The 26565-nt window shown below is 53.1% G+C and overlaps 1 protein-coding gene and 1 long non-coding RNA gene across 3 annotated transcripts; one reads left to right on the plus strand and one right to left on the minus strand.

Moving 5' to 3' along the window:
* Positions 1–204: 204 nt before the first annotated feature.
* Positions 205–7124, minus strand: LOC148225609 (uncharacterized). The gene is made up of 2 exons (XR_015808722.1): positions 6990–7124; positions 205–4966 (listed from the first exon to the last, which is right to left on the minus strand). It is a non-coding gene; the product is annotated as an uncharacterized LOC148225609 (long non-coding RNA).
* A 65-nt stretch (positions 7125–7189) lies between these two features.
* On the plus strand, positions 7190–25834 carry LOC106855621 (1-phosphatidylinositol 4,5-bisphosphate phosphodiesterase gamma-1-like). 2 transcript variants are annotated; one of them, XM_088180191.1, is made up of 32 exons: positions 7190–7409; positions 13338–13487; positions 13591–13684; positions 13795–13842; positions 14571–14655; positions 14771–14866; positions 14958–14992; positions 15455–15527; positions 15611–15712; positions 15794–15912; positions 15995–16080; positions 16242–16362; positions 16453–16621; positions 16820–16939; positions 17118–17225; positions 17314–17501; positions 17692–17892; positions 18006–18125; positions 18369–18552; positions 18824–18901; positions 20100–20203; positions 20398–20494; positions 21441–21507; positions 21793–21956; positions 22072–22168; positions 22273–22497; positions 23115–23263; positions 23465–23579; positions 23697–23858; positions 24393–24481; positions 24582–24766; positions 24848–25834. In XM_088180191.1, the coding sequence occupies exons 1-32, from the start codon at positions 7190–7192 to the stop codon at positions 24897–24899; spliced, it is 3903 nt and encodes a 1300-aa protein (XP_088036317.1). In that variant the 3' UTR covers positions 24900–25834. The 2 variants fall into 2 exon arrangements, with proteins under 2 accessions (XP_088036317.1, XP_014735941.1); XM_014880455.2 differs by having other exon boundaries at positions 14786–14866.
* The last annotated feature ends 731 nt before the right edge of the window (positions 25835–26565 follow it).

The raw sequence follows: 26565 nt of genomic DNA on the forward strand, positions 1-26565 counted from the left end.
CCAGCTGTCCCCAGCCCCTTTCCCTGTCCCCATCCCCTCTCCCATCATCAGTGTCTTCCCACAGCCAGGCATGAGGGGGAGATTTTCCTGGTGATCCAAAGGACAATCTCCAGCAAGGAAACGTTAATTCCACCCATCAGCCACGTGATTCCTTATTTCCCACACTTTGGCTGTCATTTTAAAAATGTTTCACAGGAAAACCAGTCCCAAAGCTTCAAATTTACTTGTGGAAGTGAAGAAAATCCTTAAGGAGCTTGTTTCCCAAATAGTTTCATTCTTCCCTGAGGGAATAAACCCCATAAACAAAGAGCAGCAGAGCCTCACGTCTGCAAAGGAGATAAAACTCCAGCCTAGAATTGTTCAGGGAACAAAAAGCTGAGCCAAGGAGCTGGAGCAACACAACACCAGGATGGAACCTTTGGAAAAGCAACCCATTATCAACTTCAAATCCTTTAAAACAGACACTGTCCCTTGGGATATCTCACTTCCTGACGCAGCTGGGGAGTTCTGCGTGTCCCAGCTCTGATCAAATCACATCTCTGGGATAAGCCCACGATTTCCCTGCTTGGAAAGGGAGATTTAGTAAATTATTTATGGTGTCTTGTGGCATTTTAAAGTGGAATATGGGAACAAACAGTTTGTTGGGATAAACTATTTTGGGAGAAAAGGCTTCAAAATACAAAGAATTTAGGGAGTCTGATCCTGAAACTGCTAATAAACACCTCAAATCCTTTCTTTTTTTCCAAGTCTTGCACACATGGGAACAGGCTGGGAACCAGGCAGGCAGGAATGACAGATCTCCTCCCTTTGGGCGGCCTCAGATCATTTTCAATCGATCCCAAATCCCACCCAGAGTTTCATAATGGCTTTAAACTGACAGGAATTGGCACTTGTGCCAAAAAAAATCCTCCTCCACTCCCAGCTGCTCCTTCCCTCCCTTGTGCTGGCACAGGGAGTTGAGTGCTTTGCATAAATGAGCTCGGAACGAGCTGCTCTGAATTGAAATTAATTCAGCACACGTGGAGGAAAAGCTCATTTTTAACCCAGGGAAGCCGTGGATCCACCACTCCCACAAAATCCAACCTCGGGAAAAGGCAAACTCAAAGCTGTTTTACCAATTTACACCAAATTTTGTATGGAGAAAATGCAAAGTTTGGAGGATCTTGGGCCACTTAGGGTCATCCTCGGATGTTTTCCATCGAGAGAGCCTTGGGATGGGGGTATCCAGAGGAGGACAAGCAGCATTTTAAGCATGAACTGGATCTTCTCCAGGGAATAGAGAGGAGCATCCTGCCTCGGGACAAGCAGCTGGCAGAAATCTCCCCTGGGATTTGTGCAGAGGGCAAAGGAGAGACGAGGATGTTAAAATATTAAAACAAGTCTTTTTTTTTTTCTGGCTTTCCAGCCCATTCCTGTCACACATAAACAAAAAAGAATTCATGGCACTTTTAATTCACAGCACTAAGTTTCTATGACACTTTGGGAATCTAATTTAATTTTTTTTTTTTTAAGAGAGGAAAAAAAAAAAAGCAAGTGCAGGGTTTTGAGTGTGAGTAGACATCCCAGAGAAAGGAACACATAGAAGAGGAATTAAATTGCCTCGTTCAGCCCAAAAAAAAATCCTTTCAATGTCCTAAAGCATTATCCCAGTGCAGATCCAGTGATAAGTCTGTCAGAGGATCCCTAATCCTGAAACACCCAGTACTGCCAGGGATCCATTTGCATGGACAAATGGAATTTTGGAATGGTTTGGATTGGAAAGGACCTTCAAAGTAATGGAATTCCACCCCCCACCTGGGCAGAGACACTTTCCACTATCCCAGGTTGCTCCAATCCCCATCCAACTTGGCCTGGAACAATTCCAGGGATGGGGCAGCCACAGATTCTCTGGAACGTCTTCCAGCACTTCTGAGTCTCAGTTGGATCGTTGTGTCAAGATTTCAGGCAGATGCCTTAATTAAAATGTAAAAAAGAAGGGATAAAATCCAGGAGGAGGTGGAAAATCAAGAGAGTGAAGGTTTAAAACTTGTGTAGTCCCAAGGTCAGTGGTTGCTCTCTTGCTCTCTGCATCCTTTTCCTGAAGGATTGGGAAGGAAAGAGTCTGGAGGTGAGTGACCCCTTCGCTGCTGTCCCAGCACCATCCATGGCAGGGACTCATGAGATGCAATCTGGCTGCAGAATTTTTCCTTTTCCTTTTCCTTTTCCTTTTCCTTTTCCTTTTCCTTTTCCTTTTCCTTTTCCTTTTCCTTTTCCTCCTTCTCCTTCTCCTCCATCTTCCTCTCAACATTTCCAGAGATGGGGCATCCACAACTTCCCTGAGCAGTCTGATCCAGCATCTCGTCATCCTCATAGTGAACAATTTCTTTTTATCTCCACTCTAAATCTCTCCCCTTTCTGTTTAAATCCATCACTCCTCATCCTGTCACTCCAGGCCCTACTAAAAACCCTTCCTCCCATTCCTACAGAAATCCATGGACACAGCCCCAGCTCTGAGAGGAACTCAGCAGTTATTTACCTCTGAAGAAATTTGCTTCTTCTACGAAAAGTTTTTCTTATTTTAACTCAAATGGGAAAAAAAAAAAAAAGGTGCTACCCAAGGGCAAACAAACTCTCAACTCACATTTTTTTGCTGATAACAGCAAGACTCCAGAGCGAGGCTCAAGGGAAGGAATGTCTCCTGGGTTAGATGGAAAACAGAGAGGAAAATGTCAGGATCAAGAGAAGAAATGGCTGCAGGATCCTGAAGGAAAAGCTGCTGTCATTTATTGAGTGGGTGCTGAGGTTTTGTTGTGGTGTCTGGTTTTTGGGGATGTTTCTTGCCTCTGGTGTTGCTGCCAGGGCAGGAGCTGCACACAGAGCTGAATCTACTTGGGAAAGGGAGGAACCAGAGGGATGATCTCTGTGCTTCCATGTCATTATCATTCCCAGTCAGGATTGTTTTCCAAGGTCTTTCAAGTGGGGACAGGGAGCAAATCCTCTTCTTTCTCCTCTGTGTTCACCCTCTGAATTCAGGATGGTTCATTTGGCAATTCCATGGTGGCAGAAGGACCAACCTTCTGGATCAAAAGCCACAGCTATGAATCAATTAATCCAAAAATGTCTTAAATCCTCTGCTCTGTGGGAATGGGTTTGTGGGGGCTGTGATATCCCATGGCAAAATGCATTTCCTTTACTGAGTGAAGAGGTGACCACAGGAACTCACAGCTCTGGGGTCCCCAAGAGCAGAAGGACGTGGAGCTGCTGGAGTGAGTCCAGAGGAGGCCATGGAGCTGCTCCAAGGGCCAGAGCCCCTCTGCTCTGGAGCCAGGCTTGGAGAGTTGGGAATGTCCAGCCTGGAGAAGAGAAGAATCCAGGGAGAGCTCAGAGCCTCTTCAAGTGCCTAAAGGGGCTCTAGGAGAGCTGGAGAGGGACTTGGGACAAAGGCCTGGAGTCACAGGACATAGGGAATGGCTTCCCACTGCCAGAGGGCAGGGATAGATGGGATATTGGGAAGGAATTCCTCTTTATGAGGTTGGTGAGAGTCTGGGATAGAATTCCCAGAGAAGCTGTGGCTGCCCCTGGATCCCTGGAAGTGTCCAAGGCCAGGCTTGACATGGCTTGGAGCAACCTTGGATAGTGGACAGTGTCCCTGCCCATGGCAGGGGGTGGAACAGGATGAATTTGAAGGTCCCTTCCAACCCAAACCATTCCATGATTGTGATATGACTCCACCATATCCTGGCAATGCAAACATGGCTTTTCCCTTGCCAGTTCCAAGGGATAGAATCAATCCACCAGGAAACCATGGCAGAATTCCCAAAAACGTTTGTTCATGTGAAAACATCCGTATTTATCCAACTTCAGCTGTGAAGGGGAGAGGACTTTGATCCCCAGCCTCTTGGGCCTTGGACTTTTCCCTGCTTGGAAAGGTTGAGAAAGAAATCCATACACTGCTAATTGTAAATATTTGGCTTGGGAATATTTGATATGGTTTGGATGTTCAGCATTGTCCAGCAGAGCCCTTCCAGGAGCATGTGGCCATCCAAGGATCTGGTTTTATCCCAATTTAATGCAGTTACACCAGCAGCTGCCATTGCAAAATTCCCACCTGGCAGGACCTGCCTCTCTCGTGTTCCTTGCAAAAAAACTTTGCAAATCCTTTTGGTTTCAGGAAATTTCACAGCACTACCAAAGAGAGGGAAAAGAAACTGTTCCTGACAATCTGAATCATGCCTTGTGCTGGAAAAGCTGAGACAAAAGCAGCATCAGATGCTCCTCTGCAAGCCCTGGATGAGAGGCAAGGATGTTTCAGGAAGAAGGAGGTGAATTTTTGAGACCTTCCTGGGATTTTTTGGACCTGGTTCCCCTCCCAGCTGGATCTCTGGAGTTCTGTGGGCAGCACCGTTCATCAAAACAGAGGTTGATGCACATCCAAAAGTCACAGAGGAAATTCAAATTACTTGATTCCTCCTGGGACCAATTTTTCCTGCCATTTCACCCACTGAAGTTCCCTGTGTATTGGTGGAGCACCTTTTGATCCATGGCTTCTCCTTGTCCTTCCAACAGCTCCACGTTGTCCCAATGCTTCCCCGACCTGCACAGATGAGTCACATCCAGGTTTTTAAGAAGAACCATGAATTTTGGGTGCTCAGCAGCACCAGTTTGGGGGCACCCCACTGTTCCTGGGGGCAACATGGAGATTCCAGCTCCTTCCAGCCTCCATAGGGTGCTTTGCTCTAGGAACTCCTTCCTTCAAGCTTTGCTCCGGAGAGGCTAAAATTAAACCAGTGATTCCATTGCTGACTGAAAACAGAGCATTCCTTCTCCACCCACGTGTTTTGGATGGACATCAGAAGCCAAACCCCGGCTGCTCAGTCCCCTGTGGAAAAACAATCTTCTATTCTGATCCTCCATCCACCGCAGCTCGCTCTGCTCGGGATGTTCAGTTCCCAGCCTGGCGTTCAAGGGGGTCTGAAATGGGATTTGCCTGGAAATGGAAAACATAAACACAAGCAGCCACTATCTCTGCAGCTTATTGCCCTGAACAAAAACTTATTCTGCTCCGGGGGGGGGGGGGAATAGCAGTTAATTCATGGATAAAGCAAGGAAAATAAAATCCATTCACGATCTCCTTTCCACTCTGTATGTCCCCAGATTCTTTGGGAAAGTGGAGAATTGCGGGCAGCCAGTGGAAAGATGGAGATCTCTTTCTCTCTCTCTCTCTCTCCCTCTCTCTCTCTCTCTCTCTGCAATTCCAACCCTCATGGGGATAAATTCCTAAATATTCCAGTCATCACTGAGTCACTTTAAGGTGGTGCAAACCTGCTCCATGGCCATCCAGACCCACTGGAGTCATGGAATCACAAAACAATTTGGATTGGAAGGGATTTTTGAAGGGCATCGAGTTCCAACCCCTTGCATGGGCAGGGTCACCTTCCACTATCCCAGGTTGCTCCAAGCCCTGTCCAACCTGGCCTTGGACACTTCCAGAGATGGGGCAGCCACAGCTTCTCTGGAAATTCCATTCCAGCCCCTCATTACTCTCCCAGATAAGAATTCCTTCCCAATATCCCATCTTACCCCACCCTCTGATAGTGGGAAGCCATTCCCTGTGTCCTGTCCCTCCATCCCTCCAGCCCTTGTCCCAAGTCCCTCTCCATCTCTCCTGGAATCCCTTTAGGCACTGGAAGGGGCTCCAAAGTCTCCCTGGAGCCTTCCCTTCTCCAGGCTGGGCATTCCCAGATCTCCCAGCCTGGCTCCAGAGCAGAGGGGCTCCATCCCTTGGATCTCTGAATGTGTGATCCTCCATCACTGGGATCACCAAGTTCTTGAGTGTCCATCACTGGCTGTCCTGGAGCATCCATCACTAGGATCCCAAATATTCCCCAGGAGAGCCCATCTTCACAGAATCCCCTCCTGGTCCAAATTTCCATAGCATGGAGCCAGGAAGGAAACCCCTTCCCACCCTACATGCCCCTGGTTCCCCCTTACCCTCTGCCTCCCCTAAATCCCTACACAATTCCCAGAGTACCCAGAATCCATCAAAGGGACAAAACAGGGGCTGTGACACCAATCCCTGTGCTCTGCTGCCCTCTCCCATGTCTCCATCTGTTCCTTCCCCACACTGCACTTCCCAACCCCATCTCTTCGAGTTGAGGCTGGACAAAACTCATGACAGGAGTGTCTCCAATCCCGGTCACTCCCGGAGTTTCATTCCCAGCTCAGCGTCACAGCAAGGACAGCCAGGAACTAAATCCAGGGCAGCTGCTTGGCTTTAACTCCTTTTTTCCCAAAAAAACTCCCACTTTTCCACTCAGGGTGCCCCTCCAGCCGCTGGGATACCCTCCCACCCCCAAATGCGATTCCCATCTGGAATTCCTCTAGATGTCACCCTCAGCCGTCTTTTCCATATACACACCCCCCCACCACCACCCCTCCCGGCTCGCATTTTCCTTTCTCCAAGATCCTTTTTTTTTTTTTTTTTTTAAATTCCTTTCTGATCTCTTTCCGGCCATGTGTGATTGCAGTTTCCTCCGGGCGTCCATTTCATCAGCCCGAAATTAAGGAGCAGCAGGAAAAAAAAGGGGCGGCGGGCGGGCGGACGGTGGGAACCCCCTCATCCCCCTCCCCCTTCCTCCCCCAATCCCAATCCCAAATCCCACCTCCCCACCCACCCCAACCCCGCATCCCACATCCCTTCCCACCGCCATCCCGCTGCTCCCCAAGCCTTCCCAAAACACCTCTCCACACCCCATTCCCATTCCCAAGCCCGGCCCCGCTCGGCCCTGAGGCCGCGGAGGGAAGGGGGAGGATTTTTGCCACCTCAACGCTGCCACCGTCACTTTTAGGGTGACTTAGCTTTTTTTTTTAATTTTTTTTTCGGTGGCGGAGGAGAGCTGGATTTTCCCTCCCCACATCCAAAAAACTCAACCGCAAGCCAGGCCGGCGTTTTCCATCTTTTCCCAGCTCCAAGGCCGGATCCAGCCTTGGTGACACGAAGGTCACGGTACCTCCAGCCCGGCCTTTTCCTCCCCGCTGTCGCCAATCCCGGCTGCGTGTCCTGGCCGTGCTCCGCTCCTCCGTAGAGGAAACCCACGCCCGGGGCGATCCCAGAAAATCCCCAGGGAAAGCTTTCATCCCTTTGGTTCCCTCTCCTGCATGAGACAATCCCGGCTGTGCGGCTCCGCCGGGCGATGGCCGAGCAGTGAAGATGTCCATGGCCAGGCTCAACAGCGTCAATGGCTTCTTGGAGGACGCCAGGATGGAGCCGGGGGACATGGGCAGGATCCTGCGCTGCCTGGAGATGGGCACCGTGCTCACCTTGTTCTACCAGAAGAAATCGCAGAGGCCGGAGAGAAGGACCTTCCAGGTGAAGCTGGAGACTCGCCAGATCATCTGGAGCCGGACGCCCGAGAAGGTGGAAGGGGACAGTGAGTATCGTGGGGGGGGGACAATGAGGATTAGAGGGGGACAGGGAGGATTGAGGGGAACAGGGGAGTATTAGTGGCAGAAGTGTTGGGGGGCTGGGGATGTGCTGGTGGGATGCTGGGGTGACTGCTCTGGGCATTTTGGGGTGTCCTGCCACAGTGGGGTAAGTGGTTGTGGTGTGCTTGGATGTGTTGGGATGTCCTGCTGTAGTGGGGGACTGACTGTGGGGCGTTTGGATGTGTTGGGGTGCCTGGGTCTGTTGGGGTGGCTGGGTTTTGTGGGATGGCCTGTAGTGGTGGGGTAATTGGCTGGGGAGTGCCTGGGTCTGTTGGGGTGTCCTGCAGTTGGTGGCGTGTCTGGCTGGGGGATTTCTGAGCATGCTGGGTTTCCCAGCTATGATGGGATGACTGTTTGTGGGGTGCCTGACTGTGTTGGGGTGTCCTACAGTGGTGGGAGAAATGGTTGTGGGGTGCCTGACTGTGTTGGGGTGTCCTACAGTGGTGGGAGAAATGGTTGTGGGGTGCCTGACTGTGTTGGGTGTCCTACAGTGGTGGGATAACTGGTTGTGGGATTCCTGGTTGTACTGGGATGTCCTACCGTGGGGAGATTGCCTGTGGGGTTTGTGGCCATGTCAGGAGGTTCCACTGTGGTGGGGTGCCTGACTGCGGGGTTCATGGATGTGGTGGGATGTCCTTCCATGGTGGGGTGACTGTTTATGGGGTGCCTGGTTGTGGTAAGATGTCCTGCTATGGTGGGGTAACTGGATATAGGGTGCTTGGGTTTGGTGGGATGTCCTGCAGTGGTGGGGTGACTGTGGGGTGTCTGGATGTGGTGGAATGTTCTACCCTGTTAGGGTGACGGGTTGTGGAATTCTTGGCCACAGGGAGATGTCCTACCACGGTGGGATGTTAACCCCTATGGAATGTCCTACCCACAATGGGATGTTCACCTGTAAGGAATGTCCTGCCTTGTCAGGGTGCCTGGCCACAGGGTGATTCCCAAAAAAGCAGGAGCTGCTGGCCTGAGCAACCCTCACCTCCCACCTTGGAAGTTGTCCTGTGGGATCAAACTGGTTCCATTTCATCCCTGGGGATTTATATCCTCCCTGACGAGGAGGGGAAAGGAATGACCATCACTGTTTCTGCTCATGGTGCTTTTAATCCCAAAAGCCTACTGAAGTAAGTTTCCATGTGGATTCACCGGTGGTTAGGAGGTTGTTGGGACCTTCTCCCAACACTGGGAATTGTTGTGGCTCCATCTCTTGGTGCTCGTTACCTCAAAGCTTTAATTGAGCTTAAAAAATCCAGTGGATGGAACCTGGGATTGGAGTGCCATGGAGCTACACCATCACCACCACTTCCCTGTGCAGGGAAGGAACTCAGTTTTGGGATATCACTTCACTGGGGTGATGGCAAAACCCACCCTGGAGGTTTGGGAGGTGCCTTTTTCCTGGAGAGGCTCCTCCAAAATCACCAATGACCCCCCCCAAAAAAAAAAAATCACCACCCACTGCTGATTCTGTGCAAGATCCAGCAAAATCCCCGGGAAGCTTCAGCTCCTGCTTGGAGGGACTGATCCCAAGGCAGAATTCCAGCTTTGAGCCAGGAAAAGGAAGGTGCCACTCGGGGCTGTGCACAGGCGTGAACAGGACCCGTGCTTGTCTGGACCTTCTGAATACAGGAGCAGATTTGTGGGAGCAGGAGGTGATGGGAGGAAGGGCACCCACTTTTTGGAAGTATTTTAGGTCCTAAAGCTTGTTATCCAGTCGTGGAAATAACCCATTTCCAGCTCCTTGTTTTTTCTGGAAGCGCCATGCACTGCCAGGTCAGGATCTCAGGTTGCTCATGATGCTATGCCTCAGTTTCTCTTCTGGAGCTTTAGGATCTGTCTTTTCCCATACAACAGCCCAGTCTCCTACATGGGAATGAGTAGGCATCCTCCAAGCTCATCCAGAAGGATGAAAAAATAGGGAAAATCCTTTTGGAAATGTGCAATCCTGCCATCCTGTCCCACCATTCACTTTTCCTAGTCTGGACTGGGAGAAATCCCCCATCCTGGTGCTGGGCTGGAGCATCCTCACCCCCTGGTCCATCCCTCTTTTCCCACTCTCTGTGATTTTATGGAAGTATCAGCATCTCCCAGAGCTCACGCCTGCTTGGACCATTTTAAATTCCCCCCCTTCAAGCTGGCATCCCGCTTGGAGAGGGATTAGTGGGAAGTGCTGATGTCTCTGTTAGGGACTGTCAGGGCCAGGACACAGATCTGGCTCTCCCCTGGACACCCAGGATAATTACACGCTTTGTTAAGCAGCCTCTGGACACGTGTCCATGCCTGGGATCTCCTGGAGTATGGCCTCCAAAATTAACCTCATCCTGAAGGGCTTCCAGCTCGTTGCCCTCGGCAGACCCCAGTTCCCAGCTCAAGGAATCTGGTGGAAAACAGCCCCCCCCAAAAAAATGGATTTTTACAAGAAAGGAAACGGGTGAAGGCAGCATGAAAAATCCAAGAGAATATTGGAGAGGTGGTTCGATGGCACCTCCAGCCTTGTTAATGACAAATAATTAGAATTAGGACTTTTTTGGGAGGAGAAAGTCCAGTTGGGGTTTATCGCTGTTGGACAAGGAGGAAATATTTTATTCCAGGTTTTAAACCACACCACAGGATCCCGGCAGGATTTCTCCCAGTTTTTCTGTCCAGGAGGGTCTGAGCTGCCACATCCTGCAAGAAAGGATGACCGAGGTGCCCAGGCCTGCAGGAATTCCCAGCACAACCATTCCCTTCAACCCCTTTCTTCCCCACTAATGCCTGAAAAAAATCTCCCAGGGTCTCAGCATCCCTAAAATCCCACTGCTCCTCCATCATCTCCCCACCATTCCATATCTTTTTTTTTTTTTTTTTTTTTTGCACCACTCTGCTCGCTTTGCATTAGAAAAGAAAGGGATTTTCGCAGCTGGAACCGACTTCCAGAGTGTTTTAATCGCCCGGGACAATGGAGACAATGCGGGGAGGAGTTTGGAGACAGAGTTCTGACAGGATCGAGGCAAATCCGCTGCAGATGTGGTTTCCAGGAAGCTGCTGCTCGGGTGTATTGTGCAGCCCCGCGCCTCTCCCTCTTCCCCTGGTTTTTCATGGGAATGGGCTATTTGCCCTGGGGAGAAGGATTTCGGGGTGTTGGTGAATGGCAGCCCAGAAATTCCCCGTGTCCTGAGTTTGTCCTATAGCGTGGGCAGCAGGGAAATGGGAATTCTGCCCTTCGGCCCTGCTCAGGTGAGATCCCACCTGCAGAGCTGCCTCCAGCTCTGGGGTCCAGCATCAGAGGGATGTGGAGCTGCTGGAGTGAGTCCACAGGAGGCCACAGAGATGCTCTGAGGGATGGAGCCCCTCTGCTCTGGAGCCAGGCTGGGAGAACTGGAAATGTCCAGCCTGGAAAAGAGAAGGCTCCAGGGAGACTTTGGAGCCCCTTGCAGTGCCTAAAGGGTCTCCAGGAGAGCTGGAGAGGGACTTTGGACAAGGGATGGAGGGACAGGACACAGGGAATGGCTTCCCACTGCTAGAGGGCAGGGATAGATGGGATATTGGGAAAGAATTCTTCCCAGGGTGCTGAGGCCCTGGCACAGGTTTCCCAGAGAAGCTGTATCTGCTCCATCCCCAAAAGTGTCCAAGGCCAGGTTGGATGAGTCTTGGAGCAACCTGGGATAGTGGAAGGTGTCCCTGCCTATAGCTGGGGTTAGAATAAGAGCTTTAAGGTCCCTTCCTACACAAACCATCCTGGAATTAGGAGCAGCTCCCAGAGTTCAGGTGCAAGGCTGGATCCTGGAGGAGTTAAATCCAGGGAATGGCAGCATTGCAACTTGTTAGCAAAGCCGTGATGGTCACTGGCTTCTCAACCCTCCTTGGCACCCTGAGGATAGGCGGTTTTGGGGTCAAGTGGCTGCTTTTTAACCTATAACCTATTTTTAACTCCAAAATCTGCCTTTTTATGGAGCCACGGGAGCCATGCAGAGACACGAGAGATTAATTTCTTGAGATCTTGTTCCGAAACAAAGCTTGTGCCAAGGTGCAGAGCTCCTGTGTGTCACTTGTGCTAAAATCCCACCCTGATCCATGAAATTTGGCTTGCGGTCATCCAGCAAAAGAAGGCTGGATAAAGCCTCCACTGTTTTCTGGAGCTTTTCCGCCAAGAAAAACTATTCTTCCCCTCTTTTCTTGCTTAATCACCCTGATTCCTCCCCCATCCCGTATTCCTCCCTGCATTCAGCTTTTCTTTCCCCTTTGGATCCCCCTCTTTGGATTCGGCTGAGGATTTCCACCAAGGCACGTCTGCAGCCTTCCCCACCACCACATCGGAAATGCGGCCGGGCTGGAAATTCTCCGGGAAATGACCCATTTCCTCGGCAGGACAATACCCCTGGCGAGGTGGTCCGGCCGCCCTGGGTCACACAAAGCCCTTTCCGGTGTCGGTGGCTCGTTCCCAGAGGACAAACCTGCCCAGGGGGTGATGGTTGTGGGATCAAGAACAATTCTGTGTGTTGTTCCTAATATTATGTTATTATTCTTGCTCCCGGTGGGATGTGTCCACTGGGAAAAGTGGAAATCTCCGTTGGTGGAGTAGCAGTGAGGAAGAGCGTGGTCCGGAAACCCGGCCCTGCTGCTGCTGTTGGAGCTTTATTTAGCGGGATAATGAGGGAGCAGAGCAGCAGGAAAGCAACGCCCTGTGGTCCCAGCTGCCGGGGCTCCAAATTGCCACTTTTGGGAAGAGTTCTCCAAGGAAAACACAAGCTCAGCCTATCCCAGCGCAGGGTCTGGCTTGGGGAGGACAAGGTGGCTGGAGATTTGCTGGTTGGGATGGGGTGGGATGAGCCTGGAGGATGCATGTTAGCCACAAAGCTGGGAAAAGAATGGGCAGTGCTGTCAGGATGCCACATCCTGGGGACACAAGTTCCTAGAGGACACACAGGGATGGGGGTCATCAGGCACATGGAGGCAGAGCTGCAGGGACACCCTGTCCTTGGGACACATCCCTGGATGACAACTTTTCCGTGGCATCTGTGGCACTGCCACTCAGCTGCAGGAGCACTGCAGGGACACCTCGTCCTGGGGACATCCTGAGACATGGATCCCTGTAGGACATGTGGCTATGTCATCCTGGTCCTCTCACTCAGCTGCAGCAGCATTGCAGGGACACCCTGTCTTGGGGACATCCTGGGACACAGATTCCTGGAGGACACGTGGCCATGGTATCTGTGGTGGTGTCACTCAGCTGCAGCAGAACTTCAGGGACCTCATCTTTGGGACATCCTGAGGACATCCTGGGACATGGATCCCTGTAGGACATGTGGCTATATCGTCCTGGTCCTCTCACTCAGCTGCAGCAGCACTGCAGGGACATCCTATCCTGGGAACATCCTGGGACATGGATCCCTGGAAGACACAAGGCTGTGACATCCTGCTGCCATCCCACTCCAATGGGCAGTGCCATGGAGATGCCCCATTCTGGGGACATGATTCCCTGTAGGACACGTGGCCATGGCATCCATGGTGGTGTCACTCAGATGCAGCAGCATTGCAGGGACACCCCGTCCTGGGGACATCCTGGGACATGGATCCCTGGAGAACACAAGGCCATGACACCTTGGTGCCATCCCACTCCAACAGGCAGTGCCACATCCTATCCTGGGAACACTGTTCCCTGAAGGACATGCCATACCCACGGTGCCATCACACATCACTGGAGGACACTGGGGACATGTGTCCCTCAAAGACACATGGTCACAGCACCCATAATTCCATCACACACTCCTGAGGGTATCCCATCCTGGGAACAAGGTTCTCCAAGAGGACACATGTTCTCCTGGAATTCCCACTTCCCTGAGCCACTCACAGGAAGCTGTGATGGCAGGGGACAGTTTCATGTTCCTCTCTCCCTGCAGTCGACATTCGGGAGATCAAGGAGATCCGCCTGGGGAAGAATTCCCGGGATTTCGAGCGCTACCCCGAGGATGCTCGCAAGCTGGACTTCACCATGTGCTTCATCATCCTCTATGGGATGGACTTCAGGCTGCGGACACTCAGCGTGGCCGGTGCGCTGGGTCCCTCCCCATTCCCTGTGTCCATCCTTGGGGTCCCTTCCCAACATCCCATCACCCCCATCCCAACCTCATCACGCTCCTCTTCCTCCAACAGCTTTCTGCGAGGAGGACATCAACCTATGGATAACGGGGCTCAACTGGCTGGTGGCTGACACCCAGAGAGCCCAGACCCCACTGCAGATCGAGAGGTGAGGAAGGACCAGCAGATCCCATTTCTTGGTCCCTGTTTTGGGAAGAAAACCTGCCCTGGACTTGCTCCTCTTTGGGATTGAAACACTGTCCATCCTTTCCTTCCCAGGTGGCTACGGAAGCAGTTTGATGGGATGGACCGGGCAAGGGAAGGCAGGTGAGCCACCAGCACTGTGGGTTCAGCTGGACAGGACTATATTCCCCCTGTTGCATCCCAAATCTAGAGGTTGAGCCAAGCTGGGGGTGAGGTTTGTGGGACAAGGGAGCACCAGGGAAGCTTGGGAAGGCACCAAAAATCAGAGATTTGGGTGCAGGTCACATCCTTGTGGCTGTGAGGACCACTGGGGCCCATCCCCAGTGCCACATTTTCACCAGTGCCAGAGAGGCCAGGCCATTAATGCAGCCCATAATTATCTTCCCAAGAGAGGAAAACCCTAAAACCAAGGGAATTTGGACTTAAATTATTATGGGAACGGGAATGGACATCACCTCCAAGTAGGATGATGTCTTAAGAATGCCGAGTTGGTTCTTGAATGCACTTCCTCTCCTTGTCCCTCTGCTCACACTTGTGCCAGACACCACGTAATTAATCTCAGAAACATGGAATCATTGAATGGTTTGGGTTGGAAAAGACATTAAAAATCATCTACTTCCACCTTCCACTAGACCAGGTTGCTCCAAGCCCCACCCAGCCTGGCCTTGGACACTTCCCAGGAGGAGACATCCACAATTTCCCTGGGTCCTGTGTCAGTGCAGGGATCTACAGGCCAGGAGGGTGGGATCCTCATGCCAGGCACCAGGATTTGGGGTGGGACCCTTGGTGTTGGGAGCTGAGGTTCATCCAGGGACCTGCCAGTACCCTGACTCCAGTTTTCCCTCCGGCAGCATCACAGTGAAGGACCTGAAGGCAATGCTGCCCCAGGTCAACTACCGCGTTCCCAACATGAGATTCCTGCGGGATAAACTCGTGGTAAGGATCCTCTGGACACCCCAGCTATGAGGGAGATGCTCTTCAACCTGCCCCACATGGGCTGGGGCCACCATGGTGTCCCTGATTCCGATTGGGTGGCCTCACTCTCATCCAGCCCCATCTCCCACAGGAAGTGGAAGCCAGGAATGAGATGACTTTCTCCCACTTCATCCAGTTCTACAAGAACCTGATGTTTGATGCCCAGAAGTCGGTAAGATCCATGGTTTGCCCTCTCAAATGTCTCCATTCTGGTGGGATGTGTTCCCCTCCAGCTAAGTTTGGACTCCTCCTCTGCCTTCCAGGTCATTGAGCAGCTGGAGCTCTCCTTCCCCTTGCGGTGAGTTAGCAGCTCCCATCCCAATTAATATTCCAAGAGTTGGATTCATAGAATGGGAAATACAGCCAGGCTGTGGGACAGAGCAGGGAATGGGAGAAGGGATAGGAGAGGAGATGGGAGCAGGGATGGGAGAAGGGATGAGAATATGGGTGCAGAAGGGAGCCATGATGGGAGTGGGATGGAAGCAAGGATAGGAGTAGGGATGGAGGAAGGGGTGAGCAGGGATGGGAGATGGGATGGCTGCCAGGGATGTAGGGACATGTCACCCTACCCTCCTCCCAGTATCCTCACTGCACATTCTGGCTGATGCTGGCCTCTCCCAGTCACAGGGTAGAGGGACTGGTGGAAATGGGGATCATGGGGAGGCTGAGCTGCACGTGGGCCCTAGTGGTCTTGACTCTCCCATGGGATCTATCCCAATTCCTTCTCCTGCTCCTCACTGGTGGCTGCTCCTTGTCCCAGGAACGTGGACCGCCCTGAGCTGTGCCAAGTGTCCCTCTATGACTTCCAGAAGTTCCTGCTGCATGACCAGAAGGTGGGATTTCTCTGAGAACTCTGCAGCCTAAGGAACCTCCGTGGGATGCTCCCCCTCTAACAACAGCCATGTTTGTATCCCAGGAATCCTGGGCCAGTGATGTGGGCGTGGTGCGGGACTACATGTGCTCCTACCTCAAGGAGAGCTCCAACGACGCGTCGGATCCCTCCTTCCAGCTGGATGAGGTGGGTGGCCCCACACAGTGTCCCCACAGAGATCTCCCTGGCACCATCAGGCTCTGACCTCTCTGCTTCTCCCCTCCCCAGTTCCTCACATACCTCTTCTCCAAGGAAAACATGGTGATGGATGCTAAGTACGAGCGTGTGGTGCCCGAGGAGATGAACCACCCCTTGTCCCAGTACTGGATCTCCTCATCCCACAACACGTAAGGAATTTTCCTCGCATGGGCATTCATCAGGGACATCCATGAGCATCCCATCATCCTTGTCTCTCTTTTTCCTCTGCAGGTATCTCACAGGAGACCAGTTCTCCAGTGAGTCCTCCCTGGAAGCGTATGCCCGGTGCCTGAGGATGGGCTGCCGCTGCATTGAGTGTGAGTCCCACCAGCCCTTCAAGGGGATGCTGGAACCCCTCGTGTCCCATCAAACAGACCATTCCTTGCAGAGGGTGTTTCCCTGCCATTTGGGTGCTCAAAAAAATGCCAGCACGTAGTTGGTGGCAAACGTGAATTAACTGAGGTGTTTTCCTTCTCAGTGGATTGCTGGGATGGCCCGGATGATCTTCCCATCATCTACCACGGCCACACGCTCACCTCCAAGATCAAATTCCTGGATGTGCTGCACACCATCAAGGAGCACGCATTTGTCACCTCCGAGTAAGCCCCAGCTTCCCCAACAATCTCAGAATTCTGGGAATCTCTCCCTCACCTTCATCTGAGGCCACCATTCCCTCCTGCTTGCTCCAGGTTCCCCATCATCCTCTCCATCGAAGACCACTGCAGCATCGTCCAGCAGAGGAACATGGCTTCCCACTTCAAGAAGGTTTTTGGGGACATGCTCCTCACCAAGCCAGTGGACATCAATGCTGATGAGTTGCCCTCACCCACCCAGCTCAAGAAGAAAATCCTAATCAAGGTGTGGAGCAAGAAAAACTCCAAAACCCCTCTTTGCAGGAGGGACACCAATTGTGTTGGGTTCTACACCAAGAGATGGTCAAGGGGAACAGGGGGTGGTGGGAAAGGATCTGTGGGAGGTTGATCCTGAGGGTTGGGAGCTCAGTGTGACAGGGACACCATGGCCACCACTGAGCTCCCCTCCCTGGGTGTCTCCCAGCACAAGAAACTGGTCGAAGGGAACCTGTACGAGGAGGTCTCCACTGCCAGTTACTCAGAGAACGACATCAGCAACTCCATCAAGAATGGAATTCTCTACCTTGAAGACCCGATCGACCACGTAAGGGAGGCTCTCAGGGGCTGAGTGAGATCTATCAGGCACTGGGGTTTGGGATGGGATTTCATAGACCACTGCAATGCTGTGAGGAAGAAGGAAGGGATTAAAAACCCCATCCCAAAGCTCCATCCCTCCGTGTCATCCTCTTCCTCACCCCACCAATGCTCTTCCTCCTTCCCAGACCTGGAGCCCTCATTATTTTGTCCTGACAAGCAACAAGATTTACTACTCGGAGGAGACATCCCGCTACCAGTTCAACGAGGATGAAGAGGAGGTAGAGCAGAAGGAGGTATGTGAGGGGCAGGACACATCCACAAGGACAAAGGTGAGGAAGGATCACAGGTGGTGGCAACGCCCACTTTGGGATGAACTTGCAGGAGTTCAACAACAATGAGCTGCACTTCACGGAGAAGTGGTTCCACGGCAAGCTCGGCGGTGGCCGTGATGGGCGACAGATTGCGGAGAAGCTGCTGCACGAGTACTGCACCGAGACGGGTGGCAAGGACGGCACCTTCCTGGTGCGCGAGAGCGAGACCTTCGTGGGCGACTACACCCTCTCCTTCTGGTAGGAACTCGAGCAGAGAGGCAGGATCCCACCCTCCCTGAGTGACACTCCAGTCAGTGCCTGGTTTGGTGGCTGGAATGGCTTTTTTGGGGAAAATGTCACCTTTTTGTACAGCTCGCTGACCCCAAAGCGTGGGGATGGTGGAGATGTGGACTCAAATTGACTTGGCTTTCTCCTACCCCCATGGCAGGAGGTCCAGCCGGGTGCAGCACTGCCGGATCCACTCGAGGCAGGAGGCTGGGGCCACCAAGTTCTACCTGACGGACAACCTGGTCTTCGACAGCCTCTACAGCCTCATCTGCCACTACCGGGAGGTGCCGCTGCGCTGCAACGAGTTCGAGATGCGCCTCACCGACCCCGTCCCCCAGCCCAACGCCCACGAGAGCAAAGAGTGAGGATCCTTGCAATCCCCCTTGATCCCATGGGTCCACCAGCCTCCTCCAGCCCCACCAGGGTATGGAGATGCTGATGTCAGCCCCCCATCTCCATGTTCTCCCTGGCCAGGTGGTACCACGCCAGCTTGACACGTCTCCAGGCTGAGCACATGCTGATGCGCGTCCCACGTGATGGAGCATTCCTGGTGCGAAAGCGCAGCGAACCCAACTCCTACGCCATCTCCTTCCGGTGAGTGTGGCCACCACGAGGCCACTTGGGCTTAGCCAAGCTGAGGACTGTCTGTTGTGACCCTGAGCTAGGTGGCAGGGTTTTGTTGTGGGTGACACGTGAAGGGGAAACCTCCTCTGTGGTGATGTCCTCAGGGTGGTCACCTTGGTGACATCCCCAAGCATCACCTCCTGCCCATCCCCATCATGGAGCCAGGATCCAGCCACCCCTCACCCATCCCATTCCCATCTCTCCTGGCCCCAGGGCGGAGGGGAAGATCAAGCACTGCCGCATCCAGCAGGAAGGGCGGCTCTTCATGCTGGGCAGCTCGGCTGAGTTCGAGAGCCTCGTGGACCTCATCAGCTACTACGAGAAGCACCCGCTGTACCGCAAGATGAAGCTGCGCTACCCCATCAACGAGGAGACCCTGGAGAAGATGGGCACCACTGTGAGTTCTCCCACAGCTGGGGATGGTGGGGGTTCTGTTCCATGAGCAAACCAAGCCCTGTCCTCAGCTCCACCATCTTCCAGAATTTTGGTTGGAGCCCAACCAGAACTGGCCAAGCTTGTTTGACAGTCATCACTCAGCATTAAAACTCTACCGTTATTCCCTTTTCCAACAAGTTGCAAGGGAATATTACATCCCACTCAGCTTCTTCTCGTCCATTCATAGCCCCTGCCCACATCCAGGTGACCCCCTCAGGTATTTCTCCTTGCAGGAACTGGACTATGGAGCCCTGTATGAGGTGCGGACCCCACACTTCTACGTAGAGGCCAACAAGATGCCAATGGCCAGGGTAAGGGGCTGAGCTGGTGTCCTGGGGAGGTGATGGGTGGTGGGATATGGTAGTTCGAGTGCTGGGGTTCCTGTGTGGTCCCTCCCCTGATCCATCACACTTCCCACCACTGCTGAGTAGAAAAGTGGTGATGTTGTGCTGCATTTTTCTAATCTTCAAGTGATGCTGGAGCTGGACCCAGCTCACGTCACCATCACTTGGGGACAGTCCAAGCTCCAGTGACAGCATTGTCACAGTGTGGTGGGGGACAGGGCTGGAGAGACTCTGGCCTGGAGCAGGGACCTGGCAGAAGTTTGCCCCAACAGCAAGGAAATCCCTTTGCACTGGGGAACCCCTAAAAAGCAGTTCTAGGGTCAGTTCCCAAGTGGTGCAGTTTCCATACTCAGAGGTTTTTGGGACTTGGTTCTTCTTGGAGCTGAACCAATCTCCACCTGTGGAGGTTTTTGGGATAAGGCAGGTCTTGGAGCTGACCCAGTCCCCATCCTTGGGATTTTTTGCACCTGGACATACCTTGGAGTTGACCCTGGAAGAGGCTGGACTGGAGCCCTAAGGTTCCTTTCCTGTGATCCTGCAATCTCATTGTCCAGCACTGCTGGTGACTTAATGGTCCCTTTGCAGCAATGTAAGACCACACACAGGAAAACCTAACCCAGAAGGGTTTTTCCCAAGGAATGTGGTAATATCAGAGGATTAACCCTCCAGCACACCAGGAGAAACCATTGGGGGTCCCAAAAAAGGAGCCTTATCTGCTCCGAATGTGGTGATCCTGCAGGACCACAGGCACCTCCAGCCCTCCTCTAACCCATCCCACTACTGTGAGCAATTTGGAAGCTGTAGAGGGAGGTTTTGTCAGGAACTGCAGATAGGTCAAGGAGTAATGGATAGAAAGTGCAGGAAATTCATATTAGATATTAGGAAGAAATAGTTTACTGTGAGGGTGGTGAGACACTGGAGTAGAGAAGTTGTGGATGCCCAAGGTCAGGTTGGATGGAGCTTGGATCAACCTGGTCTAGTGGAAGGTTGGATGGGTTGGAATGTGATGACCTTTAAGGTCTATTCCAGCCCCTTAACATTCTCTAATGCCATGATTTGGGGTCAGGAGCCCCCAAACTCTGCTATGGGGGCTCGAGGGGCTGGGCTGAGTGAGGCGCCAGGCACTGGGTGGTGACACAGGTGTCCCTCTTGCCGGTGTCCCCAGTGCACGGTGAAGGCTCTGTATGACTACAAGGCACAACGGGAGGACGAGCTGTCATTCTGCAAGCAGGCCATCATCCACAACGTGGACAAGCAGGACGGAGGCTGGTGAGGGCAGTCACTTGGGTGTCACCGTGGGCGGGAGGGACACCCTGGGTATTCCCATGGCGAGTTTTAACTCAGCCTCCTTCTCCGTCCCCCCACTCCTCCAATCACCCCCTGGCACTGCATGCAGCAGGGACACTCCTGTCCCCCCCTCCCCGAAATCTGTCCACTCTCCTTGATCCTCTCACCCCTTGCAGGTGGCGGGGGGACTACGGGGGCAAGAAGCAGCTCTGGTTTCCAGCCAACTACGTGGAGGAGATCGTCGGCAGCCAGGCACAGGAGCAGGATGAGGCTGTGAGTGCCACCTCCCCGGGACCCTAGGGGCAAGGACACTGGAGCCTTGACCAAAACCAGACCCTTATTCTGAGGCTGGGAGATGCTCACAATCCTGCTCCAGCTTGGATCCTTATCCAGAGGCTGGAGAATGTTCATGGTCCTGATCCAGCCCAGACCCTTATCCAGAGACTGGAGAACATTCCTGGCCCTACTCCAACTTGGACCTATTTCTGAGAAATAGGAGTTGGGAAATGCTCCTGGTCCTGTTCCAGCCCATATCTTTATCCAGAGGCTGTGGGATGCTCCCAGTCCCATGCCAGCTTGGACCCTTTTCTGGAAGCTGCAGGGTGTTCCAAGTCTCGTGCAAGCACAGATCCTTATCCAGAGGCTGAGGATTGTTCTTGGTCCTGCTCCAGCCCAGATCCTTACTCTGAGGCTGGGGGATGCTTGTGCTCCTGCTCCAGTCCAGATTCTTATCTGGAAGCTGAGGGATATTCTTGGCCCCACTCCCACTTGGACAATTTATTAGAAGCTAGAGGATGCTCCCAGTCCTGCTCCAGCCCTGATCTCTGTCTGGAGGCTGGGTGATAATCTTGGCCACACTCCAGCTTGGATTCTTTCCTGGAAACTGGAGAATGCTCCCAGCCTTGCTCCAGCCCAGACCCTTATGCAGAATCTGTGCAATGCTCCTAGTCCCACAGAGTCAGGGGATGCTCTCTGTCCTGGTCCAGCCCAGACCTTTTTCCAGAATCTGGGGGATGCTTCCAGCCCTGTACCAGCCCAGACCCTTATCCAGAGGTGGGGGGATGCTCTTGGTCCTGCTCCAACCCAGCTCTTGGGGTGATGCTCCTGGGTGGTTTTTTTCCATTCTTTTCCTCAGATTTGTCCAACTTGGGGGGCTGGATGGTGGCTGCCTGTAACCCATAGGCCTCCCCCATATTACCTCTTCCTTCCTCTCTTGCAGTCATCAGAAAACAGCCCCCTGGGGAACTTCCTGAAGGGCTTCATCGATGTCCCATCCTGCCATGTCGGTGAGTGTCCCTCCTTATGGATTTGGGGGGAATATGGAGGAATTGGGATGTCAAGATGATTCGGGGGACATTTTCCCTTGATTCCAAGGGCGTGTTCAGCACGGAAAGCTGAAGGCACACATTGAAAAAAATGGGAACCTCACAGGAGGAGGAGCCTGATGGATGGTGGGGTGCCAGGAGGGGCTGGTGGGGGCCAGGGAGCGGGACCGCTGAGGTTTCGTTTGCTCCACAGAGCCATCCGTTGGGAATGTCTTCGAGTAAAGCCCCCCTCTGATGTCCTTATAGTTATCTCCAAAGACGGGAGGAGCTCCAAACCATTTGTCTTCACCATCCATTCCCAGCAGATGTCCCACGCAGCCCAGTCACTGGACGTGGCCGCAGACACACAGGAGGAACTCAGCGAGTGGGTGGCCAAGATCCGGGAGGCCACGCAGAACGCCGACGCTAGGGTGAGGATATGCAGAGGACGGGGCTGGACGGTCCCTTTCTCATGGAGATTGTTCCTAATATCTCCAAAAGAGGAGTCTGGGGGGAAACTTGCAGCTCCTGTTTTTCCTGGTGCAGATGCAAGAGGGGAAGATCATGGAGCGGAGGAAGAAGATCGCCCTGGAGCTCTCGGAGCTGGTCGTGTATTGCCGGCCGGTGCCGTTCGATGAGGACAGTAAGTCCTGGAGAAATGGGATAAAGGGATGAGCATGGGAAGAGACAGGTGGGAAGAACCATCCAGATCTCATTCTTTCCCTGATGGTCACTCGGTGCTTGCAGAGATTGGCACAGACAAGGCGTGTTACCGGGACATGTCCTCCTTCCCGGAGACCAAGGCGGAAAAATACGCCAACCGCAGCAAGGGCAAGAAGTTCCTGCAGTACAACCGCCGCCAGCTGAGCCGCATCTATCCCAAAGGACAGCGCCTGGACTCCTCCAACTACGACCCACTGCCCATGTGGATCTGTGGGAGCCAGCTCGTGGCCCTCAACTTCCAGACACCCGGTAAGTTCTGCTCGTGGGGTTGTTGTTGTTAGGCTCATCCCTGAAGGTCGTCTCAAAATTCCCATCCCCAGTTGTTCTGCCCTGGGTTGTCTTGTTGGATTGGGTGATCTCTCCAACCTTTGTCTCCAGCCTCATGGGGGCACAAGTGGTTTGGATGCTCTTCAACCTTTTCCTCATCCTGATGGGAACAAAGGAGGTGGTTTGGATGATCTCTACAAGCTTTGTCCTCGTCCTGATAGAGATAGAGGAGGTGGTTTGGATGATCTCTACAAGCTTTGTCCTCATCCTGATGGGGACACAGGAGGTGGTTTGGATGCTCACCAACCTTTGTCTCATCCTGATGGGGATGCAAAGAGTGGTTTGAAAGATCTCTCCAGCCTTTGTCCTTATCCTGGTGGGGACACGGGTAGTTTGGATGCTCTCCAGTCTTTGTCCTCATCCTGATGGGGATATCTCCATGCAATCCTTGGGTGACTCATGCAAAACTTGACTGCTTCCCTCCTCCAACCATGCCTGGGGGCTCTTAGTTGGGCTTGCAGGGTAGGACCTTGTGCCCAAGGACCTCGGTGAGGTCCCTGAGTCTCACACTCAGATGTGCTCTGTCCCCACGGCCACAGACAAACCAATGCAGCTGAACCAGGCACTCTTCATGCTCGGTGGCCGCAGCGGCTACGTCCTGCAGCCAGACATCATGAGGGATGAGACCTTCGACCCTTTTGATAAGAACAGCCTGAAGATTGTGGAGCCCATCACAGTCCAGCTGCAGGTAAGTGTGCAAGAACAGCAAGACCACCTTGAGGTGGTCTCTATCAAGATGGGAACTCTGTCCTTGTTTTTGAGTCAACCAGGGGTGGTTTTTACTTGTTCCAGGTACATATTTGCTCCATGGAGCTTGTTACTCTTGGGAGTTCTTCTTCATCCAGTGTAGCCAGACCTCACCCTCCTCTTCCTCCCCTTTCTCCCACAGATCCTCGGTGCCCGGCACCTGCCCAAGAACGGGAGGAGCATCGTGTGTCCCTTCGTGGAGGTGGAGGTTTGCGGCTCTGAGTATGACAACAGCAAGAACAAGACAGATGTTGTAGGTGAGAGACAGCACATGTGACATCCCCACCCTTAGGGACAACCCTGACTCTGCCCTTTGTAGTTTTCTTGAGAGGACACGTGGGTGATGGGACTGGGTTTTGTGCTCTCTCCCACAGCTGACAACGGCTTCAACCCTGTCTGGCTCTTCAAGCAGTTCGTCTTTGATATCAACAACCCTGAGTTCGCCTTCCTCCGCTTCGTGGTGTATGAGGAGGACATGTTCAGTGACCCCAACTTCCTGGCACAAGCTACCTTCCCTGTCAAGGGCCTCAAAACAGGTATGGTCTTTCCATCATCATCATTGTCACTATCTCCATTGTAGTAATGGAATCACAGAAGGGTTTGGGTTGGAAGGGGCCTTTAAAGGTCATCTTGTCCAACCCTCCTGCAATCATCATTATTTCTGTCATTATCATCATCATGATCTCCATCACTGAGTCATGGAATCATAGAAGAGTTTGGGTAGGAAGGGGCTTTTAAAGGTCATCCAGTCCAAGTCCCCTTCAACCATCACGTTCATCATTTCCATCATAGATCACAGATTCATAGAAGGTTTTGGGTTGGAAGGGACCTCTAAAAGTCATTGAGTCCAACTCCCCTGCATTGTCATCATCATCATCATGATCTCCATCATTAAGTCATGGAGTCATAGAAGGGTTTGGTTGGGAAGGTCTTCTAATGCAAACCCCCTGCAATCATTAGCATTAGCATTAGCATTAGCATTAGCATTATTATCTTCTTGGGGTCCTGGCAATGGTGAGGGGCTCGGACCCCGCTGTGGTGCTGAGCTCATGTTGTGATGTTGTGTCCAGGTTACCGGTCAGTGCCGTTGAAGAACAGCTACACCGAGGACCTGGAGCTTGCCTCCCTCCTCATCCACATCGAAATCATCAATGCCAAGGTAGGTGGCCCAGGCAGCTTGGGAAACCTGGAACAAAGGGAACCAACTCTTCGGGGTATCCTGCTTTCCCCACCAGCCTCACACACTTGTTTTGGAGCAGGAGGAAGATGAGGAGAACCTCTACTCGTCCATCCAGCAGCTCCGGGACCGTGCCAGTGAGCTCTCCAGCCAGGTCTCCAGCTACGAGCGCACCAACGGCTGCGATTCCCGCTACCAGCAGCGCCTGGACGAGCTCCGGGCCGCCCAGGAGCGGCTCATGGAGCTCACTGAAGTCCGCAACCGCAAGTAAGTTGTCCCCTCCCTGTGGTTTTGGGAAGTCCCTCTTCAGGGAGGGTCCCTAAAGCCACCACCCTGCTCCCCACTCAGGTTGATGGAGAAGAAGAAGAGGGACCGGCAGATGGTCACCAAACGCAGCTGAGCTGGAGGGACTCGAGCTGAGGAGCTCCCCCAGCCACCTCCTCTCCTGCCACAAAGGGAGATGGGGTGGCCACATCCAGACCTCCCTCCACACCCAGGGCTGGGTGACAGCAGCGTGACAAATTCGGGGATGAAAGAGGACCTTGGGTAGCTGTGCCTGTGACAGGGGTGAGGCGGGAGGTGGGATGCTCTGGCTTCAATCACAGGTGCCTCCAGCTTCATCCCTTGTTCCCTGGGGCTCGTGGCCACGTCCTTGTCCCCATGAGGTGGCCACAGTGGCTCTTCCTCACCCAATGTTCTCAACGTCTCACCATCCCATGGCAGCCCCCTGACCGATGGGGAAACTGAGGCACAGGGGCCCAGCTGGCCCAGGATGGGGCAGGACCGGCCACCTCCATCCTGGCTACAGGTGTCAGGACTGGCTGGTGGTGAGGCACCAGGATGGGGACACAGGGGAAACTTTTGGGGGGGCTAGGGGGGTATTTTACTCCCCCACTATAAATATCTGTACTTTCTTCTTTTATCTAGCGTGTACATATGGCGTGGGGGGAGGGGGTGTCTGTACCAGCCACAGTATTAGGGCACAAGGGAGACCCCAAAATGTCCAGAGATGTCCCAGCATGGGACCAAGGGAGCAGGGGACCAAGTCTGGGGCTGTCCCACAAGGCAGAGTGGCCTGTGACAGGGTGCCCTGAGTAGGCACCTGGCAAATACAGGCAGCAAGGTGGCCCCAGAGGGGACAGAGATGTCCCCAAGGTGACCCAGAGTTGTCATCAAACTCTGGGAATGAGAACAGATCCTGCCAGTAAAGCCAACTGAGGTGGTGGCCGGCCCAGCAGTGGCTGAGGACATCTTGGGGTGTCCCCTGGGGTCGGGGTGTCCCGGCAGGGGGGACCTGTGTATTCTTTGTATGAAAATAAATCTATTTAGCCAATATTTATACCCTGTTGCTATGACCTGGTGTCCCCTCCCAGCTCTGCTGCCACCTCAATGTCCCCAGGATGGATGATGTCCCTCGGGAGGTGGCTTGGTAGTCCCAGATCCAGTGTGTGACCCTTGTCCCAGCAGCAGTGGGGACACCTGGGGTGTGTTTTGGCAGGCAGGGCCACCCAGGAAGGACACAAGGCAGAGGGACACACGGCACAGGGGTGCAGGGACACAGGGACAATGGATACAAGGCTGTGGGGACACAGGGCCGTGGGGACATGAGGCCATGGGGACAGAGGGACACAAAGCTGTGGGGATGCAGGATCACAGGGCCATGCCATGGGGACACACATGGGCCCATGAGGACACACATGGGGCCACAAGGACACACACAAATCCATAAGGATTTAGGTCCATGGAAACACATGTGAATCCATTTGGGTACATCAGGATACACATGGATCCGTAGGGATTTGGGTCCCTGGGGACACAAACCCCAGGACCCACAGGGATTTGAGTCCATGGGGACACAAACCCCAGGATCCACAGAGTCCACGGGGGCACAGATTCAGGGATCCATCGGGCTTTGAGTTCATGGAAACACACAAGAATCCACAGAGATTTGGGCCCATGGAAACACATGGGAATCCACTGGGATTTAGGTCCACTAGGACACACACAAATCCATAAGGACTTGGGTCCATGGGGACACAGATTCAGGGATCCATAGAGCTTTGGGT

This window comes from Sturnus vulgaris, chromosome 1 (assembly GCF_052056855.1).
Source record: "Sturnus vulgaris isolate bStuVul1 chromosome 1, bStuVul1.hap1, whole genome shotgun sequence".
Lineage (NCBI taxonomy): Eukaryota > Metazoa > Chordata > Aves > Passeriformes > Sturnidae > Sturnus > Sturnus vulgaris.

Excerpts from the sequence above, each read along its gene's own strand:
- LOC106855621 (XM_088180191.1), top strand. The coding sequence starts at position 7,190 with ATGTCCATGGCCAGGCTCAACAGCGTCAATGGCTTCTTGGAGGACGCC. Across the intron at positions 18,902-20,099 it reads ACAAGATGCCAATGGCCAGG|TGCACGGTGAAGGCTCTGTA; the intron begins GTAAGGGGCTGA and ends CGGTGTCCCCAG. Across the intron at positions 22,169-22,272 it reads GGTGCCGTTCGATGAGGACA|AGATTGGCACAGACAAGGCG; the intron begins GTAAGTCCTGGA and ends CGGTGCTTGCAG.